Source organism: Hylobates moloch, unplaced genomic scaffold (genome assembly GCF_009828535.3).
Source record: "Hylobates moloch isolate HMO894 unplaced genomic scaffold, HMol_V3 SCAFFOLD_5, whole genome shotgun sequence".
Lineage (NCBI taxonomy): Eukaryota > Metazoa > Chordata > Mammalia > Primates > Hylobatidae > Hylobates > Hylobates moloch.
The window spans coordinates 98567958-98584523 of NW_026652280.1; the positions used below are offsets into that span (position 1 = coordinate 98567958).

At 57.3% G+C, this 16566-nt stretch overlaps 1 protein-coding gene across 1 annotated transcript; it reads left to right on the forward strand.

Moving 5' to 3' along the window:
* Positions 1–218: 218 nt before the first annotated feature.
* Positions 219–8845, forward strand: NES (nestin). The gene is made up of 4 exons (XM_032154129.2): positions 219–1144; positions 2282–2406; positions 4096–4169; positions 4423–8845. The coding sequence occupies exons 1-4, from the start codon at positions 362–364 to the stop codon at positions 8304–8306; spliced, it is 4866 nt and encodes a 1621-aa protein (XP_032010020.1). The 5' UTR covers positions 219–361; the 3' UTR covers positions 8307–8845.
* Positions 8846–16566: the final 7721 nt, after the last annotated feature.

A 16566-nucleotide genomic window follows, 5' to 3' on the forward strand; every position in this document is an offset into this window, starting at 1 on the left:
CTGCCTTTTTCGGGGATTGTGACCCTTCTTCACAGCCTCCTCCCTCAGAAAGCCACGACCATCAGATCCAATTCTCCATGGTACGGCTTCTTCTTCGGTTCCACTCTCCAGAAGCTGCTGCCACTCTCTGACCTTTAAGGGGTTAAGGCCTGGGTCCCGCCCCTCTTCCCGCCCGCCTGGCGGGAGTATGAATAGCCTCGCTCCCACTCCCGACTCTCAGTCGCTCAGGCTACTCCCACCCCGCCCCGCCCCGTCATTGTCCCCGTCGGTCTCTTTTCTCTTCCGTCCTAAAAGCTCTGCGATCCGCTCCCTTCTCCTGGTGCCCCGCGTCTGTCCATCCTCAGTGGGTCAGACGAGCAGGATGGAGGGCTGCATGGGGGAGGAGTCGTTTCAGATGTGGGAGCTCAATCGGCGCCTGGAGGCCTACCTGGCCCGGGTCAAGGCGCTGGAGGAGCAGAATGAGCTGCTCAGCGCGGAGCTCGGGGGGCTCCGGGCACAATCCGCGGACACCTCCTGGCGGGCGCGTGCCGACGACGAGCTGGCGGCCCTGCGGGCCCTCGTTGACCAGCGCTGGCGGGAGAAGCACGCGGCCGAGGTGGCGCGCGACAACCTGGCTGAAGAGCTGGAGGGCGTGGCAGGCCGATGCCAGCAGCTGCGGCTGGCCCGGGAGCGGACGACGGAGGAGGTAGCCCGCAACCGGCGCGCCGTCGAGGCGGAGAAATGCGCCCGGGCCTGGCTGAGTAGCCAGGCTGCAGAGCTGGAGCGCGAGCTAGAGGCTGTACGCGTGGCGCACGAGGAGGAGCGCGTCGGCCTGAACGCGCAGGCTGCCTGTGCCCCCCGCTGCCCCGCGCCGCCCCGCGGGCCTCCCGCGCCGGCCCCGGAGGTGGAGGAGCTGGCAAGGCGACTGGGCGAGGCGTGGCGCGGGGCAGTGCGCGGCTACCAGGAGCGCGTGGCACACATGGAGACGTCGCTGGGCCAGGCCCGCGAGCGGCTGGGCCGGGCGGTGCAGGGTGCCCGCGAGGGCCGCCTGGAGCTGCAGCAGCTCCAGGCTGAGCGCGGAGGCCTCCAGGAGCGCAGGGCAGCGTTGGAACAGAGGTTGGAGGGCCGCTGGCAGGAGCGGCTGAGGGCTACTGAAAAGTTCCAGGTGAGGAGGTTGAGGGCCTGGGTGAGAGAAAGTCCCAGAAAGCTCCAGAAAGTCCCTTATGAAGCTCAGAGACCTTCTGGGAAGGGAGTGGGGCTAGCTGGCTGCTGAATCAGGAGCCAGTTCTCAGAAACCTGGTGCCACAAGTCCTAGACTTTTACAGCCCGTCTAGTGTAGGATGCGAATGGTGGGGCTTCTCGAAGCACATCCCGGGTGGGCAGTCAGGCCCAAGACCCGTTGCAATAGCCCCGCCACTCTCTGGATGGCACCTTCTGGCACTGATGATGACCGGGGCTCCGGGCCCCTCCCCAGGCTCTGCTATTACTAGGAAGACACCCAGCACTGTCGCCTCTGCGCTGAGTCTGGTGGCCTGGCCACTCAGAATCTCCAAGTTCCTCACAGCCCTCCTCCCCCTGAGGGGAGGAGTGAGGGGCCGTGAATGAATGGCTACCAGCTCCCTCCCATGTCATGGCTTCTCGGCTCCCTGGAGCACATTCCAGAGGCCCATAACAGCTGCTCCTTCTCACAGGGCACAGATGTGACCAGCAGCTGAGAAAACAGCTCCTTGCCTAGGCCACACAGAGGTGCCATGGCCACCTCCCCATCCCTCCTCTCAGAGGAGAGAGAATCCAGAACATGTGGGAAATGGGGGTGGGGCGGGGGTGAGAGCCTGCTGTGAGGAGCCGGAGACAGCTGTGGGAGATGGGACCAATGGGGGACGGGGGCTGTTTGCCTTCCAGTCCTGCAGGCTCCAGGCCTCTTGATTAATCGTTTTTCCTTCTGTTTTCACTTTTTTTTTTCCCCTCTTCTCTCTCCATAACCCATCTCCTCCGTCACTTCCCCTTCCTGTGGGAGCTGTGTTCTGAGCAACATGTGCTACCATTTAATCAGCATCCTCAGAGGAGGAGCAGGCCATGGGAGAGAGCTGAGAGGGCTGACAGGGGCCCTGGGCTCATCTTGGCTGATCCAGAGGGGGCTCTCTGGGCAGGGAATAGGGTAGGGGAGGCAGGGGTCTGCTACACAGATAAGTCAGCCAGGGAGCAGGAGGTGCTTCCCGGGCAGCAGCAGCGGGCAGGAAGCAAGTTGGTTCACAGAAGGGACCCCAGCCCCTCCACTGACTGCCTCTCGCCTGCCCTGCAGCTGGCTGTGGAGGCCCTGGAGCAGGAGAAACAGGGCCTACAGAGCCAGATCGCTCAGGTCCTGGAAGGTCGGCAGCAGCTGGCACACCTCAAGATGTCCCTCAGCCTGGAGGTGGCCACGTACAGGTACGAGACGAGCCCTGTCCACCCAGGCACACAGAGGTGCACACACATGCTGGGGCAGACTACATGGCTGAAGGGGACCAGAGGTGTAGGTGATGGCAACTGTCCTGCCACTGGGTTCTGTGACTCTAGGCTGGTCACTTCCACACCGGAACATGTCCTGCCTGAAACCATCTGCTCCCCCATAGGTTGGAGACCTGAGAAATGTCCTGTGCCCAGGAAATCCCCCCAGGAGAGATGATATTGCCGAGTGGGACAGCCTCTGGAGAGGGGCTGAGCCCGTGTGGGGCAACTGCATCCAGACCCTTCCCCCAAGGGGCAAAGCTCCAACTCTATGTGTGCCCACACCCAGGGGGTCATGTCCTTTGGCAGCCACGGAAAGGAGGCATTGCAGGCATGGGGTGGCTGCACTGACCTGCCACCTGACCTGGGCCTCAGCCTTGTCGAGGGGCTGAGGGCTGGGCTGGGGGACTTCCAAGGCCTCCTCTAGCCTGGATGTCATGGGGCCTGACTCCTCTCATGCCCCTAGTGCCCTTGGTCCTGCCCAGCCTTTCATTGTCCACATTTTCTGTTATCCTAGAAATGGCTGAGACCAAGGAGGGGTGGCTTCTCACTTGCTATGTGGCCTTGGGCAAAGCCCGCAGTCTCTTCTGGGAAACTAGTCCTGTTGGCTGAGGGGCCATTGATGGAGCCTGAGGAAGGGGCTCTGTGGCTGGTGAAGGGCCACATGAGATCCAGGAAAGGAGGGGAGGCAAGGCCCAGAGATGGAAGGTCAGTGAGGCTCTGGGGAGGACGTGGAGGAGAGGGGCTCCACCGCCAGGGAAGAGAAGCCCAGAAGGAAGCCTGCAGCACTGGGAAGGACAGAGGTGAGGCCATAGCGAGTGCTAACCAGACTCAGAGATCATGGAGCAAAGCAGAGAGGAGCAGCTGCTCAGCCTAAGTTATTGAATTGATTGGTCCCTGCTCCCCTAATTGGTTCAAGGGGCGCTGAGGCAGGGGCCTGGACACAAAGACCTCTGTGCCCCGAAAAGCTTGGGATCCAGAGTGCTTAGAGATCCTGAGATGAGGGCCCTGACCCCCAGTGAAGCCACTGAGGGGAAGGGTCTGGTGGGCCTCCGAGGAATTTAACTGCTGTTTTTTGAAGCATGAAAAGGATTTGGAGAGGGGGAGCTGAATTCATTTGCTTTTGTCTGTCGCTAGCTCTGGGGGCCACCGGGGAAGGAGGAGGGAGCCCATCCCATGGGAACGGCCTGAGAATTCCCACTTCCCCAGAATCCTCTCCTCCTCAGACCCTCCAGATGGTGGCTTGGACAATGGCAGCAATTAGCATGAGAATCAGTCCCCCACACAGAGGATGAGGTCATTGGCCTGGGGTGGGAGGAGGAGGCTAGTCTAAGCCTTGTGTGGGTGTGTGTAGGGCAATGTCCGACTGTGTGGGAATCTGCTTCTATGTCTGAGCTCTGCTGTGTATCCCAAATACGGTGTGACTCTGTGTGACCAAGTGTGTGATGTCTGTGGGTATGTGACTGTGTGATTTCACCCTGAGTGTGGCTTTTGTGTGACAGTGTCAAATGAAGAGGAAGCCTGCAGTGCCAGGATGTTGCAAGCTCAGCCTGAGTTGTCCCCAGCTGGCTTGCTGCCTGCAGGCCTGGGGGCAGAGGGCTGACCCCACTTTCCCTCCGTCCTCTCCAGGACCCTCCTGGAGGCTGAGAACTCCCGGCTGCAAACACCTGGCAGTGGCTCCAAGACTTCCCTCAGCTTTCAGGGTAAGAGGAGGGGCCAAGTTCCCCCAGAAACTACCCTGCTTTGCTCTTCATACCCGAGACCTATCTTTCCCGAGATGCACCAATCTAAATCTCAAGTCCGTGGCCTCCAGTGTCAATGAGCATGCTCTCAGCCCAGCCATGGGCGCCAGGGGCAGGCAGGCACATGGATACTTTTGCCAGTGGTGGCTGCTCTGTGGCTCCCCTCACTGCCAGTGATATACTGATGCTGTTTCTTCCCCCTCTGCCTTTCCAGACCCCAAGCTGGAGCTGCAATTCCCTGGGACCCCAGAGGGCCGGCGTCTTGGATCTTTGCTCCCAGTCCTGAGTCCAACTTCCCTTCCCTCACCCTTGCCTGCTACCCTTGAGACACCTGTGCCAGCCTTTCTTAAGAACCAAGAATTCCTCCAGGCCCGTACCCCTACCTTGGCCAGCACCCCCATCTCCCCCACGCCTCAGGCACCCTCTCCAGCTGCAGATGCAGAGATCAGAGCCCAGGATGCTCCTGTGTCTCTGCTCCAGACACAGGGTGGGAGGAAACAGGTTCCAGAGCCCCTGCGGGCTGAAGCCAGGGTGGCCATTCCTGCCAGCATCCTGCCTGGACCAGAGGAGCCTGGGGGCCAGCGGCAAGAGGCCAGTACAGGCCAGTCCCCAGAGGACCATGCCTCCTTGGCCCCACCCCTCAGCCCTGACCACTCCAGTTTAGAGGCTAAGGATGGAGAATCCGGTGGGTCTAGAGTGTTCAGCATATGCCAAGGGGAAGGTGAAGGGCAAATCTGGGGGTTGGTAGAGAAAGAAACAGCCATAGAGGGCAAAGTGGTAAGCAGCTTGCAGCAGGAAATATGGGAAGAAGAGGATCTAAACAGGAAGGAAATCCAGGACTCCCAGGTTCTTTTGGAAAAAGAAACCCTGAAGTCTCTGGGAGAGGAGATTCAAGAGTCACTGAAGACTCTGGAAAACCAGAGCCATGAGACACTAGAAAGGGAGAATCAAGAATGTCCGAGGTCTTTAGAAGAAGACTTAGAAACACTAAAAAGTCTAGAAAAGGAAAATAAAGAGCTATTAAAGGATGTGGAGGTAGTGAGACCTCTAGAAAAAGAGGCTGTAGGCCAAGTTAAGCCTATAGGAAAAGAGGACACACAGACATTGCAATCCCTGCAAAAGGAGAATCAAGAACTAATGAACTCTCTTGAAGGTAATCTAGAGACATTTTTATTTCCAGGAAAGGAAAATCAAGAATTAGTAAGTTCTCTGCAAGAGAACTTAGAGTCATTGGCAGCTCTGGAAAAGGAGAATCAAGAGCCACTGAGATCTCCAGAAGTCGGGGATGAGGAGACACTGAGACCTCTGACAAAGGAGAATCAGGAACCCCTGAGGTCTCTTGAAGATAAGAATCAAGAGGCCTTTAGATCTCTAGAAAAAGAGAACCAGGAGCCACTGAAGACTCTAGAAGAAGAGGACCAGAGTATTGTGAGACCTCTAGAAACAGAGAATCACAAATCACTGAGGTCTTTAGAAGAACAGGACCAAGAAACATCGAGAACTCTTGAAAAAGAGACTCAACAGCGACGGAGGTCTCTAGGGGAAGAGGATCAGATGACATTAAGACCCCCAGAAAAAGTGTATCCAGAACCACTGAAGTCTCTTGACCAGGAGATAGCTAGACCTTTTGAAAATAAGAATCAAGAGGTCTTAAAGTCACTCAAAGAAGAGAGTGTAGAGGCAATAAAATCTTTAGAAGCAGAGATCCTAGAATCACTGAAGTCTGCAGGACAAGAGAACCTGGAAACACTGAAATCTCCAGAAACTCAAGCACCACTGTGGTCTCCAGAAGAAATAAATCAGGGGACAATGAAACCTCTAGAAAAGGAAATTCAAGAACCACTGGAGTCTGTGGAAGTGAACCAAGAGACATTGAGACTCCTAGAAGAGGAGAATCAGGAATCATTGAGATCTCTGGGAGCATGGAACCTGGAGAATTTGAGATCTCCAGAGGAGGTAGACAAGGAGAGTCAAAGGAATCTGGAAGAGGAAGAGAACCTGAGGAAGGGAGAGAACCAAGAGTCACTGAGGTCTCTGGAGGAGGAGGGACGGGAGGTGCCGCAGTCTGCAGATGTGCAGAGGTGGGAAGATACGGTGGGGAAGGACCAAGAACTGGCTCAGGAAAGCTCCCCTGGGATGGCTGGAGTGGAAAATGAGGATGAGGCAGAGCTGAATCTGAGGGAGCAGGATGGCTTCACTGGGAAGGAGGAGGTGGTAGAGGAGGGAGAGTTGAATGTCACAGAGGAGGTCTGGATCCCAAGCGAGGGGCACCCAGAGAGCCCTGAGCCCAAAGAGCAGAGAGACCTAGTTGAGGGAGCCAGTGGGAAGGGAGGGGCTGAGGGCCTCCAGGACCCTGAAGGGCAATCACAACAGGTGGGGGCCCCAGGCCTCCAAGCTCCCCAGGGGCTGCCAGAGGCGATAGAGCCCCTGGTGGAAGATGAGGATGTGGCCCCAGGGGGTGACCAAGCCTCCCCAGAGGTCATGTTGGGGTCAGAGCCTGCCACGGGTGAGTCTGCTGCAGGAGCTGAGCCAGGGCCAGGGCAGGAGATGGGAGGGCTGGAGGACCCAGGCTATCTGACCAGGGAAGAGGTGATGGAACCACCCCTGGAAGAGGAGAGTTTGGAGGCAAAGAGCGTTCAGGGCTTGGAAGGGCCTAGAAAGGACCTAGAGGAGGCAGGTGGTCTGGGGACAGAGTTCTCCGAGCTGCCTGGGAAGAGCAGAGACCCTTGGGAGCCTCCCAAGGGTAGGGAGGAGTCAGAGGCTGAGGCCCCCAGAGGAGCAGAGGAGGCGTTCCCTGCTGAGACCCTGGGCCACGCTGGAAGTGATGCCCCTCCACCTTGGCCCCTGGGGTCAGAGGAAGCTGAGGAGGATGTACCACCAGTGCTGGTGCCCCCCAACCCAATGTACACCCCGATCCTGGAAGATGCCCCTGGGCCCCAGCCTCAGGCTGAAGGGAGTCAGGACGCTAGCCGGGGGGTGCAGAGGAGGGCTGAAGCCCTGGAGAAAGTAGAGAGCGAGCAGGAGGAGTTGGGTTCTGGGGAGATCCCTGAGGGCCTCCAGGAGGAAGGGGAGGAGAGCAGAGAAGAGAGCGAGGAGGATGAGCTCGGGGAGACCCTTCCAGACTCCACTCCCCTGGGCCTCTACCTCAGGTCTCCCACCTCCCCCAGGTGGGACCCCACTGGAGAGCAGAGGCCACCCCCTCAAGGGGAGACTGGAAAGGAGGGCTGGGATCCTGCTGTCCTGGCTTCCGAGGGCCTTGAGGCCCCACCCTCAGAAGAGGAGGAGGGGAAGGAGGGAGAAGAGGAGTGTGGCCGTGACTCTGACCTGTCAGAGGAATTTGAGGACCTGGGGACTGAGGCACCTTTTCTTCCTGGGGTCCCTGGGGAGGTGGCAGAACCTCTGGGCCAGGTGCCCCAGCTGCTACTGGAGCCTGCAGCCTGGGATCGGGATGGGGAGTCCGATGGGTTTGCAGATGAGGAAGAAAGTGGGGAGGAGGGAGAGGAAGATGAGGAGGAGGGGAGGGAGCCAGGGGCTGGGCGGTGGGGGCCAGGGTCTTCTGTTGGCAGCCTCCAGGCCCTGAGTAGCTCCCAGAGAGGGGAATTCCTGGAGTCTGATTCTGTGAGTGTCAGTGTCCCCTGGGATGACAGCTTGAGGGGTGCAGTGGCTGGTGCTCCCATGACTGCCCTGGAAACGGAGTCCCAGGACAGTGCTGAGCCTTCTGGCTCAGAGGAAGAGTCTGACCCTGTTTCCTTGGAGAGGGACGACAAAGTCCCTGGCCCTCTGGAGATCCCCAGTGGGATAGAGGATGCAGGCCCAGGGGCAGACATCATTGGTGTTAATGGCCAGGGTCCCAATTTGGAGGAGAAGTCACAGCATGTGAATGGGGGAGTGATGAACGGGCTGGAGCAGTCTGAGGAAGTGGGGCAAGGAACGCTGCTGGTCTCTGAGGGAGACCGAGGGAGCCCCTTTCAGGAGGAGGAGGGGAGTGCCCTGAAGACCTCTTGGGCAGGGGCTTCTGTTCACCTGGGCCAGGGTCAGTTCCTGAAGTTCACTCAGAAGGAAGGAGATAGAGAGTCCTGGTCCTCAGGGGAGGACTAGGAAAAGACCATCTGCCCGGCACTGGGGACTTAGGGGTGTGGGGAGGGGAAGGATGCCTTCAAGCCTGCTCCCAGCTCAGGAGCAGCACTCTTAACTTACGATCTCTTGACGTGTGGTTTCTGGCTGAGAGGCCTGGCCCGCTAAGGTGAAAAGGGGTGTGGCAAAGGAGCCTACTCCAAGAATGGAGGCTGTAGGAATATAACCTCCCTCCCTGCAAAGGGAATCTCTTGCCTGCTCCATCCCATAGGCTAAGTCAGCTGAATCCCGATAGTGCTAGGTCCCCTTCCCTCCGCATCCCGTCAGCTGGAAAAGGCCTGTGGCCCAGAGGCTTCTCCAAAGGGAGGGTGACATGCTGGCTTTTGTGCCCAAGCTCACCAGCCCTGCGCCATCTCACTGCAGTAGCACCACCCTCCTGGGCCGTCTGGCCTGTGGCTAATGGAGGTGACGGCACTCCCATATCCTGACCCCCCCATCCCTGCCACATTGTGGCCCTGCCTGGCTAGTCCCTGTCTGAATAAAGTAATGCCTCCGCCTTCAAAGTCTGGACTCTTTCTTCCCCCACTCAGAGGGGGCCCTCAGGGTTAGTACAGGAGCAGAGACAGGGGTGGCAGGGGAGACTGTGGGGGAGAGGAGGAAGCTGGTGCTGGGGAGGGGCTGCCTGCTGAGGAGAGGAGGACCCGGAGGCCTCCTGGGGGGATGAAGGCAGACAGACCCAAGCTGCAGGAAGCAGTGCTGGGGCCTGGGGAGGGCCAGGGGCTGTTGCTTGGCTGGGGGAGGCCAGTCCAGGTGACCTCAGCGCCTGCAGAAGCCAGGCCCATCATCATCTCTGCCCACAGCACTGATTACAGGGATTAGGCCTTGGAGCCACCCCCACCCTTGTATGTCCCCCCCATTAGCGCCTTGGTGCCGCCAGCATAATAAGCCCCCTTGTCTCTAAACCCAAACAAGTTGTCTGGCCTGATCTCCTCAGCCTGGCTGGGTGGGAGCAGGGTGAGGGAAGAGGCAGGCCTGTTCTTCCTCAGTCTGGCTGCGTGGCCTCAGGTCAGCGTTGATCCTCTCTGAGCCTCAGACTCTGCTACACAATGAGAGAGGCTGGGCCAGGTGACCTGGGAGCCTCCCAGGGCCCAGGAGAGCAGGAAGGAGGCTGAAGACAGCCAGCGTAGCTCTTCAGTAGGACTTCCCTCACACGCTGCAGCAGGAGGCAGGGAAGAAGGGAAAGTGGAGGGGGAGCTGAACTGTCAGGGTGGGAGCTAGGGGTGTGCTGATGACAGTGCTGTGCTGGCAGCAGCTTAGCCCGAGGGTCCTCCAGCCACAGTGTCTCCTCCTCGCCCCACTTCCCAGGAGCTCTCTGTGTCCCTGTGTAGGACAGGGAGGGGACCAGGGGTTCCTGGATTAGGTGGGGCCTGCAGGCCTTGAAGTCAGGATACCTAAATAGAAACCACTCGCTGCTTCAGCTCTGCAGAGAAGGAAGATCTGGCAACACGTCTAAATAGCGCGGGTGGGGGTGGGATAGGGGCTGCCAAACAAATGTTCCAATTTGGAGTCAATCCCAAGTCCAGGAGCAGGCTCTTCCTCCCTTTGGGCTCAGGGCTGAGGGCTGGAGAAAGATGAGAAGATGAAGTCCCAGCCCCTCTGGCTCCTACTCCTGTCATCCAGCCAGAGAGAGGTGGATAGGGGCCTCCCTGACATGCCCTCACTGTCTGTTTCTCTGCCTGTCTCCATCTAGCACCTCTGTCTTGGGCACCCAGGCTCCATTTCACACCCGCTATGCCCCATCCCTCAGGGGCCGAGATCCTGTCTCTCCCCACCCCACCCTCCTGGCAGCCCAAACCTCCACTTTCTCCTTCCTGTCCCCACTGCTAACAAGACCCTATCTAATCCTGCCAGGCTGCTAGGCCTGGGGCCAGTGCATTGACATCCAGGCAAGGAAGGTCCACTCCCTGCCCCTCCAATGGGACAGAGGTGCCCTGTGCTTGATCTCCCCAGGCCCTCGGGCACCTCCGATTGGGCAAGGGCCAAGGACAGGGGCCTAGCCAAGCAGTCCTTCCCTGTGCCCAGTGCCCACCCTACCCCCCACACAGGGCCCCTGATCCCCTATAGAGTTACTAAACTGGCCATTGCTGCCAATAATCTCAAACAGGGTAGAAGTGAGGACTTCCCTAAGGGAATATGTCGTGGGAGGCGTGTTCTCTTTGGAAGTGATTGTCTGTCAACGCAGCAAGAGGAACGAGGGTTGGACAGTAACAGGGACATTCCTAATGGTGAGAACAGGAGTGGTCGTCATTTGTTAACAACTATTTACTGAGCATCTACTACATGCCATGCACTGTGCGGGCACTGGGGAGCCACAGATAAAGAACAATGTGCTTCCTCACTCAGGCAGCTTTACCTACCAGTTGAACAAGGGCTTCTCAGTGGAAATCATATCTGAAAACAGAGAAGTGCCCTAGGTTATGGGAGCAGAGTGCAGGGGACCTCACCTGACCTGGGCTGGGGGGTGTACGGGAGCAGGTAGACAGGGAAGGCTCTCCTGAGAACCTGAAGGATGAGCAGGAGTGGCCAGTGGGGGAGGAGGGGGAGGAAAATGGTTCTAGTCAGAGGGAACCGCATGTGCAAAGTTCAGAGGCAGGAAGAGAAAGCCTGGGCAACTGAGGAAGAAAAGGAAGGCTCCTGTGCCAGACGGTGGAGGAGGGAAGAGAAATTCATGATGAGACTGAAGAGAGAGTCAGGGTTCGGGGACAGAGGGCTCATTAGATAGCCAGGAAACAAATAATTCTTCGTATTTGGAGGCAATTAATGAATTCTGAAGTGAGAGCTTCTAAAGGGTTGTAAGCAGAGGTGACGTGACCAGGTTTGCATTTCTTTTTTTTTTTTTTTTTGAGAAGGAGTCTCATTCCATCGCCCAGGCTGGAGTGCAGTGATGCAATCTTGGCTACTGCAACCTCTGCCTCCCGGGTGCAAGCAATTCCCCTGCCTCAGCCTCCCAAGTAGCTGGGATTACAGGCGCCCGAGGCCACGCCCAGCTAATTTTTGTTTGCTTGTTTGTTTTTTGAAACAGGAGTCTCATTCTGTCACCCAGGCTGGAGTGCAGTAGTGCGATCTCGGCTCACTGCAACCTCTGCTCCCAGGTTCAAGAGATTCTCCTGCCTCAGCCTCCCGAGTAGCTGGGATTACAGGCACCTGCCACCACACCCGGCTAATTTTTGTATAGTAGAGACGGGGTTTCACCATGATGGCCGGGTTAATCTCAAACTCCTGACCTCAGGTGATTTGCCCGCCTCTGCCTCCCAAAGTGCTGGGATTACGGGTGTGAGCCACCGCTCCCGCCCAGGTTTGCATTTCAAGTCAAACTCTCTGGCTGCTGCGTGAAAACAGGTTGGTGTGGGCAGGAGGGCTTCAGGGAGGCTGCTGCCTGCCATAGTGCAGGCAGGAGACAGTGGTGGTGGAGAGGAGACACGTGAGGAAAGGGAATCTCAGGACTTGGTAATCCACGGTAGGGGAGGGAGGGGGATATGCCAGCAGAGGGTCCCAGGTTTTTGGCCTGGGTAGCTGGGAGATGTAGGACTATTTTCTGAGTGGCAGAGTCCAGCAGGAAATTGTGACCTCCAAGAGGAGGTGCCTGGGGTGGGTGGACACGTGCAGCTGGAGCACAGGAGAGAGGGCCAGGTTGGAGACAGGAATTAGGGGGTCACTGGCCTAGAGATTCCCTAGAGAGAGCATATAGGATGAAGAGAGCCCTGGACAGAGCTCCAGAGGAGCTCCTGACAGAGAGGAAATGACTGGGAAGGAGCTGGAAAAGGAGGCCAGAGTAGGAGCAAAACCAGGAGACTGCGGGGTCTCAGACATGCTGTCATCATGGGAATTTCTGGGACAGCAAGACCTTTGTCCTGGTCATCGCCCAGAGCCTAGCTCAGTGCCTGGGAGCCCAGGGGGTGCTGAATAAACACGTATTAAATAAATGAATGACCATGACCGACAATGGGACACACTTCTGAGGGTGGAGTCCCAGGGGAGAGAGCACAGAGGGACAGTACCCCCCCCCTCCCCTACCCCTCCAATCAGTGCAAGGACAAGTGGGAGGTTATTCTGGGGCCTCCTCTGGGTAAATATAGCTTCTGGATGGGGTGGGGCCGGGTGGGGGGCCGGAGGTTGCTTCCTCAGTTTGTTTGGGGCACTTCCTTATAAGGCTGTGCAGGCTGAGGCGCCTCGGAGGGTGAGGTCAGGGGCTGAGCTCTCCATTCAACCCAGCCTGATGCTGTCCCGTTGCTGCTGCTGCTGCTCCTGCCGCCACTGCCACCAGAGTCTCCGAGGAAATCAAAGGCCTAGGCACTGGGCTCTGGCCAAGGAAGTGCGTGGCCTCTTAAAGGGCTCCTTCAGCCTTAATGTCTGTGTGTGTGAGAGCCCAGCCCTGGAGTAGGGAGAGCTCGTTCTTCCAGGGGGTCCTCTCAGAAAGAGATACCAGACACCTCCTTCCGCCGCGGGGCCTTCTTGGGACTGGGTCATCCCCACACAGCTAGGACAGACATCCTGTGGTCTAACCTTGATCCTGCCACTGCAGGGTCTATGCCTCTTTCTCTGGTCTCTCGAGATCAAAGAATCAGAATTCATTTATTGCCTCCAAAGAAAGGCCCTGGTCCTCCACTTCCCTCCCTGCCCCCTTCTCAGCCCCTCCCTGGGGAACCAGCTGCGGCCACTTGACCCTGTGGTGTCACAGCTGCTGTCAGCAATGCCATCCTCATGAAGCAGGGAGAGAGGAATGTGATTTAATTTCAGCTGGAATGTGCTCTCTGAGGCTGCCCATGGAAGGGAGAGGGGATGGAAAAAAAGCCCACCTAAGCCCAGGAAACTTGAGACGACTCTGGGCTTGGGCACAGGCTCCTGGGTCCCAACTGGACCCCCAGCCCCACCCACAGGGGAGAGCTAAGTTCCAGGATGGGTCCTGCAGCAGGACAGATGGAAGTTAGACTTGAGGGTCTTCCTGGGAGGTGGGAAAACAGGATGTTTCTTGAATGCAGCTCGAGTGCCTGAAGAAAGGACCCAGGCCCTCTGTTCCTGCATCTACAGGCCAACCTTAGAAAGACTAGGATGAGAATCTCAAGTGGCTGAATGAGGGGAGGGGCTGCTTGGCTCAGAAGCAGAGGGAGGGACAGAAAGAATGGCCCACAGAGGAAAACGTGGCCCTCTCTCATGGCACTGGGGTCTCCTATCTACCTCCCTGCTGGGAGCCCTCTTTCCCCTCTCCTTCCGCTTTCTTTCTTTTCTTCCTCTTCTTCTTCTTCTTCTTTTTTTTTTTTTTTAAAAGATGGAGATCTCGTTTGTCACCCAGGCTGGAGTGCAGTGACACTATCCTAGTTCACGGCAGCCTTGGCCTTCTTGGCTCACAACAGTGATCCTCCCACCTCAGCCTCTCAAGTTACTGGGACTGCAGGTGCAAGCCACCAGGCCTGGCTAATTTTTATATTTTTAGTAGAGACAGGCTCTTGCTATGTTGCCTAGGCTGGTCTTGAACTCCTGGGCTCAAGTGATCCGCCCTCTTTGGCCTCCCCAAATGCTGAGATTACAGGCATGAGCCACTGTGACTGGCCTCCCAGTCTTTTTAACACAGCATTCCCACACCCAGATCAGGCTTGTCTCTTCTCCCACATTTCAAGGGTAGAGACCCTGCCTCCTACTCCCCAAAGCCTTCCCCAAGCCCCACTATTCCAGGGGCTCCAATGTGGATGTCCCTCCTGTTCTTGGTGCTCTGGCCCCAAAGGGATGGACCCTAGAGTCCCAGGCCCTAGAGCCCTCTTCCTTCCTCAACCTTCTCTTCTAGTCACAGTCTCCCCTCCCCCAGTCCCATTCACTCTCCCCACCCCCATGACTCAGCTGTGTCTCCAGAAATAAACCGAGGCAGGTGCCAGGAGGCCTCTGTCGAGGAACCCCCTCCCAACAGCTGCCGTCTCAGCTGTTTGCAAGCCCCAGGGCCCCAGAGCCCCAAGAAGGGTGGCTGGGAGACTTTACAGTTGGGGAATGCTCCACTGGCTCTGGCCACCCGCCCCCCCCCCGGGTCTTCAGAACTCCATCTTCTTCATAAAGGAGAGACATTTGCCACTCAGGGACCCAACTCTCCTTCCCTGTCTCCCCATTTTCATCTCTCTTCTGTCTTCTACCTACTTTCTTCCCTCCTCCCTGGCCCCTTCCCAATTTCTGAGTCTTTTGGTCTCTCCAGGATTTCTTCCTTTCACTTGCTAGGAAATTATGTCAGAGAGAACTTCAGTTCACCCTGATAGGAAAACTGAGGCACAGAGCGATGTCCCTTGCCAATGATACTAGGAATTCCTAGATGCCACTTGGGGTCTATAGAACATGGGCCAGGCCAGGCGAGGTGGCTTATGCCTGTAATCCCAGCACTTTGGGAGGCTGAGGCGGGAGGATTGCTTGAGCCCGGTAGTTCGAGACCAGCCTGGGCAACATGGAGAAACCTCGTTCCTACAAAAACAAAAACAAAAATTTGCCTGCATGGTAGCATGCGCCTTATAGTCCCAGCTGCTCAGGAGGCTGAGGCACGAGAATCGCTTGAGCCTGGGAGGCAGAGGTTGCAGTGAGTCAAGATCGTGCCTCTGTACTACAATCTGGGCAACAAAGTGAGACCCTGCCTCAAAAAAATGAAACAAAAACCCATGGGCCAGGGGACTGTGGGCTAGCCCCCTTAAATACTCCAGTCCTGTGGTCAACAGCCTCCCCATTAGCAAGCTCTCTAAATACTAAGGAAGAAGCATCCGGGAATAAACACAGAAGCCACAAGATCCACCCACTCAGACAATTAACTAGTCTAGAGTCTCTCAGTGGGGAGGAATTTCCTCGCATTCTTCCTTTTCTCCTGCTTTCTTTTCTTTTTCCTTCCTTTTTTCCTTCCTTTCCTTTCCTTCCTCATGCTCTGCCCCTGCCTCTTTCAGTTCTCCCTTCTCAGGACGAAGTAGGCTGCTTTGCTGCATGCAGAGCGGAAGTCAGATCTCAGGAAGGACCTCCAGTCTGCAGATTGAAAGAACTCTCGCACAGCTGGGAGAGACAGCACCTGGGCCCTCATTCCAGGCAGAGATCTGCCTGCAGCCCCCAGGGAAAGTCCACTCACCCACAGGAGCCTGACGGGCTGAGCATTTTTGGAAGTCTTTGGGAGCTGCTGTGTCACAGCAGGCAGCCAGAACAATGGGGCTCTTTCTCTCCCTGTGCAGGAGACAGGCCCACAGACAGGGCCTCACGGCTGGGACAAAGGCCCCAGTGAGGTCAGGACGGTGCTGTGGGAGTTGGGGGTGTGGGGGAGGAATGCGGAGGTAGGTGTGTGGTAGAGCAGCCTGGAAGGAAGGAAGCTGGAGACCCTGGCAGATAAGTTGGGGCTCTCTGGAAGGCCATCTCATCAGGCTGCCAGGCCCCTTGGCAATGTTCAAGCCCCTAAATCTCACCCAGGCTGGGTCTCTTCCCTCCATACACATTCTGATCTCCTTCATTCCCAGGAAACTGAAAACTCTGCGAAGGGACACCTGTTTAGACACGTGGGAAGGAGGCTGAGAGCTTAACCACACATGCAGGGGCTTGGCAGGGGCGAGCACATCGTTAAGATTAGTGCTGTGCCCTGGAGGCAGAGGCAGACACAGATGTGGCCCCTACTCCACATCCCCAGAGATGGGGCTGACACTCTATGAGGGGCCAATTCCTCCTGCCCAAGGCCAGGATAGGACACACACACACACACACACACACACACACACACACACACAGGGACTGGGCCAGGGGTTGGACTCTGTGCAGGACGCTGAGTCACCCGTGGACCAGCTCCGCCTTCCCCAGGAAGCCCAACAAAGCCAGGAGAGGGCTTCCGTTTCCGGGCCCCGCCAGAACACCCCAGCAGGTGTCAGGGACAGGGCAGTATTCCAGCTTCAGCCTGTCTACCTCTGGAGCTCTCCTGATCAATACATCAGAGAAGATGATGGAGCCCTCCTGCCGCTGTTGGGGAGAGTTGGTGAGAATGCCTTGATGGGAAACCAAAGCCCCTTCCAGCTCACCACCATGGGCTCTCTGGGGAATCCAATATACTACCTAAACTCCACCTCAGGGAACCTCCCGTAAGACCCCAAGGACAGACACTGCCCCTCCCCAGCCTTCTCCTCTTCAGGCCCTACTTTCAAAGGCCCACCTTGATCTTCATCCACTCACAGTTCCACCTAAATGCCCCCGAGAGCCCTAAAAATGCATTGACTGGACAATCACAGGGTAATACAGG

Excerpts from the sequence above, each read along its gene's own strand:
- NES (XM_032154129.2), top strand. The coding sequence starts at position 362 with ATGGAGGGCTGCATGGGGGAGGAGTCGTTTCAGATGTGGGAGCTCAAT. Across the intron at positions 1,145-2,281 it reads GGGCTACTGAAAAGTTCCAG|CTGGCTGTGGAGGCCCTGGA; the intron begins GTGAGGAGGTTG and ends CCTGCCCTGCAG. Across the intron at positions 2,407-4,095 it reads CTGGAGGTGGCCACGTACAG|GACCCTCCTGGAGGCTGAGA; the intron begins GTACGAGACGAG and ends CGTCCTCTCCAG.